The sequence below is a fragment of the Mastomys coucha genome, unplaced genomic scaffold (assembly GCF_008632895.1).
Source record: "Mastomys coucha isolate ucsf_1 unplaced genomic scaffold, UCSF_Mcou_1 pScaffold19, whole genome shotgun sequence".
Classification (NCBI taxonomy): Eukaryota; Metazoa; Chordata; class Mammalia; order Rodentia; family Muridae; genus Mastomys; species Mastomys coucha.
The window spans coordinates 22,402,288-22,406,082 of NW_022196901.1; the positions used below are offsets into that span (position 1 = coordinate 22,402,288).

A 3,795-nucleotide genomic window follows, 5' to 3' on the forward strand; every position below is an offset into this window, starting at 1 on the left:
AAAAAAAAAAAAACTATATATGCAAAATAAGAAGGCACAGAGGAGAACATCTCAAAAGCCCCAACAAGCAGAGAAGGTATTTGTGTGAGGGTTCTTTTGACAGAAGTCACACTCGCACACACATGCTTGCACATACATGCTCACACACACATACACTTGTATTCACTTTTAAGGCAAGGAGCTCGTGGGCTTTGAAGGTCCACAGAGATATCAGACCCCAGGGCTGAACCTTCACAGACCAACAGTGTCCACAAAGGTGCAGGCTCTATCCATCTATACAGCCATGCAGGACAGACTCACTTCAAGAGACTTTTCCCAGTTTAGGACAGCCATGACTATGATAACATTAGCTTCCAGTCTCCCAATGTCACTACCTGGTCAGGAACATAGAAGACACTTCCAGAAACTCCAAAAAAGAAAGGAAGAAAGAGTTCCTTGACTCTAAAATAGCCTGGTAACCTTCTCTTCATTTCCCTGGACTCAACCTGCATGATCCAGAACCCAGAACCCAGAACCCAGAACCCCCACCCCACCCCAGCACAAGATAGCCTGGGAACACTTGTAAAGCTCTGTCTGCATCATCAGATAGCCAGCTGGCTTTCCAGAAGACAGCTGGCCCAGATTCTGCCTGTGGGATAATTCCTGGTAGAGGAAGGACAGGGACAAGTGAACACTGGCTTCTGTCTATAAGAAAGAGGAGCAGATGGCTGCCTGTAGCCTACACTACACCAGACAGGCTTCCCAGAGAAAGTGAGGTAGTCTCTAGACAGGCTGGGGATGGAAGGTGCTCATAGGAGTAGCTATCCTTGCCCCTTGCCCTCCTGCCTAGTTCTCTTCCCTGTCTTCTCGTGCTTTTACTTCATCCCCTCTGACAGTGAGGCCCACTGTCTCCTCCCTGTCATGGAGAACCCAAGAAAAACATCCCCAGTCCTAACATATCTTCGAGGACATAGTCCCTAGAGCCCCTCCCTCAGAGCTTGGAAATAAAAAGTTTGGGGCCATTTTCTTTCATTTTGTAAAAACGAGGAATGAGCTCACCAGCTGAGCAAAGACATCAACAAACACGTTCTAGAAAAACACCAATGATGTCACATCTCAACCCAGGAGCTCACAGAACAAGAGCCCAGCAATGGTTATAAGGCTTGGCACCATCAAACCTCAGGGTAGATTTTCTATGTGGAAGAGGAGGTCGATGCTGCCCCATGGTGGTAACTCCCTAAAGCTCTCCAGCTCTGAATGCCCTCCGCCTGCTCATCGACCCTTGGGGCCCACATGATGGGTGTAAAGCACCCTGCATAAGGACAGTTACATAACCCAGCACCTTATTGCAGAGGAGAAGATGGCAAGGAGGGGCCAAAAGGCCTCTGGTGCTCCCCAGTGCTTCCAACATTTCAGTTATGCACCTGGAAGTTTCCCCAGAAGCCTTACAAGGGTGCTATGCATTTACAGTGTAAATATACTGTGAGCGCCACATAAATAAAAGCAATAAGCAACTGCATTTAGAATTCCAAGATCCTTTCTAATTTGAAGAGGTTCTTCATACATGCTATGGATAATCAATATAGCTGTAAACCACAGGTCACAGAGGAGACCCACATAAGCTCTCACCCTCTCTCTCCTCTGCCTGCAGAACTATGCTGAAGGAGCAGTACATTGACAAGACTCGGGTAGCTGTGTTTGGGAAGGTGAGTCATGCTGTCTTCAGCCTGGGCCGGTGAGCCTCTCTGAGATCTCTTTAGGGAAGGGAGAGAAAAGAGGAAGAGAGGTTAGTGGCTATAGCTTTATAGGCAGAGCTTATCTCTGGTCTTTGTCACATGACCTGAAAGGAGGAAAATAGACCAGGTCTTTGTCAGAGAGCTCCCCTGAGCTCCTCATTTCTTCCCTTGCAGAGCCTGGTGAGCTCTGATGGGCACTCCAGGAGAGGAGGGAACAGGACCCAAGGTGTGGACATCTTCCCACATACAGCCACATTAATCTCCATGTTTTTCTCAGGTGGAAGGAAGGCTGTAGGTTCCCCATGGCTAAAGCACAGCAGTTTCCACTTGGCAGATCATCACATGGCTTGGGCTGGCCTCTCTGGGCTACTTGTGTGGCCTAGTAGGCCACCTTCCCCTCTTCATACAACCTAGATTGGAGACCCCTTCCTCTCTACATCTCCCCTTCAGGGGACCCTAGCAGTCAGCATCAGAATATATACCACAGACTAGGGAGCGATGTATACTGGGACCTGACAGCATTGTATGGGAGATTTCAGAAACAGGCCCAACAGAGCCCACCACTACCTTATTACTTTGCTTATGGCTCTGACCAAACAAAACTACCTGACAAAAAGCAACTTGAGGGAGAAATGATTTCTGTTGGCTTCCATGTTGGGGAAGTTATGGCAGCCATGGTAGTAAGAGCTACTTATATCTCTGGAGTAAGAGAACAGAGAAAGCAGAAAGACTGAGGCCAGAGGGTTGGCTATGGCCTTGCATCTTAACAACTCTGCTAGGACCCCAGGTTCCCTTCTTCTTTAAAGAGGATACTCATGACCCAATACCTGCCGGTTAGGCTCATTTCCAAAAGGCTTCATGGTATTCCAGAATAGTGCTACTAGCCAGGGGCCCATGCTCAAAATATGAGCCTGTGGAGTCATTCCATCTGAACCTGCAGAGGCGGAGCCACACAGAGAGGCTCCAGCGGACTTGCTTCTTGGCTCAGAGACAGAGCGGAGCCTGGAGACTGCCCTGAGGCTTGTTCTAGACACTTGTGCCTGTGAGAAGCCCAGTGCCAGCTAGATCACTGAGAAACCTATTTGGAGGGGGGGTCAATACTCACCATATCCCTTAACCCTTACACACTGACTTCCCAACACCCAGGTTGTAGAAATGAGGGAGCCAGAGCCTGTGTCTTCATTGAGTTTCACTTTTCCCAAATGCATACCAATGTCCAGCCCGCTGGGACTATGTCACTTGCTCTGGACACAGCCAGCCCAGGTCATCTGGATGTTGTTGGGCTTTATCAGAGTGTAGCCCACTGGGTACACAGCCAAGTGTGTCATGTGGAGAAGTACCATGCACTGATGCTATTCATCCCCTCACCTCCCACCCCACCCCCAGCCTGAGTCAGGCACGCAGTGGCCTAGGCTCTTAACGGATCTATCCTTTCCATTTCTGTTGAGTGGGGCCACACTTCACTTAGTAGCATGGGTCTGTCTGGGGTTTGTTGTGCTTTGTTTAAGCATGTCTTAAACAGAGGCTTTGTGAGCCTCCAACTTGGGTTCTTACTTCCGTTCTCCCAAGGTGCTCACCATGGGCCATCAACTCTCTAGTACTATTATAGCACTATGTGTCCCAGGTGCCATCAATTCTCTCAGTACTTTAGCCTTCTGTGGCCGTTTCTCTTGTTTCCTCATGAGCTATGTGAGTCTTCATGCAACCTATCTCTATGTATCCCTTCCTTCCACAATGAGGGAGCTCAGGGCCAGAAAACCCTGTGCAGAAGAACCTTCTCCTCATAGACAAGGGGACATCTGTGACCTGTGTCCTACCAGTTCTGGCCAGAATGGCTTATAGGAACATGTAGGGTCCATTGACAATAAAAATACTACTTCCTAGAAAATGATGTGCTGGGTGGGTGGTGCACATCTATAACCCAGCCCTTGGGACTCTTACAGAGCAGGAAGGGGAGTCCAGGGCCAGTCTGTGCTAAATAATCCTATCTACAGAAGTAGGAGGATGATGAAGAGGAGGAGAGAAGGAAGAAAGGAAGGAAGAAAGGAAGGAAGAAAGGAAGGAAGGAGGGAGGGAGGGA

General features: G+C 48.8%; 1 protein-coding gene across 4 annotated transcripts in view; it reads left to right on the forward strand.

Annotated features, from left to right (window-relative positions):
* The window catches only part of Dpp6 (dipeptidyl peptidase like 6), a 933,905-nt gene that overhangs the window by 923,002 nt on the left and 7,108 nt on the right, over window positions 1-3,795 (forward strand). For all 4 annotated transcript variants that reach the window (XM_031380237.1, XM_031380239.1, XM_031380236.1 and 1 more), the window contains exon 21: window positions 1,631-1,685. In XM_031380237.1, coding sequence (XP_031236097.1) covers window positions 1,631-1,685 — 55 coding nt within the window. The remainder of the gene's footprint in view (window positions 1-1,630; window positions 1,686-3,795) is intronic.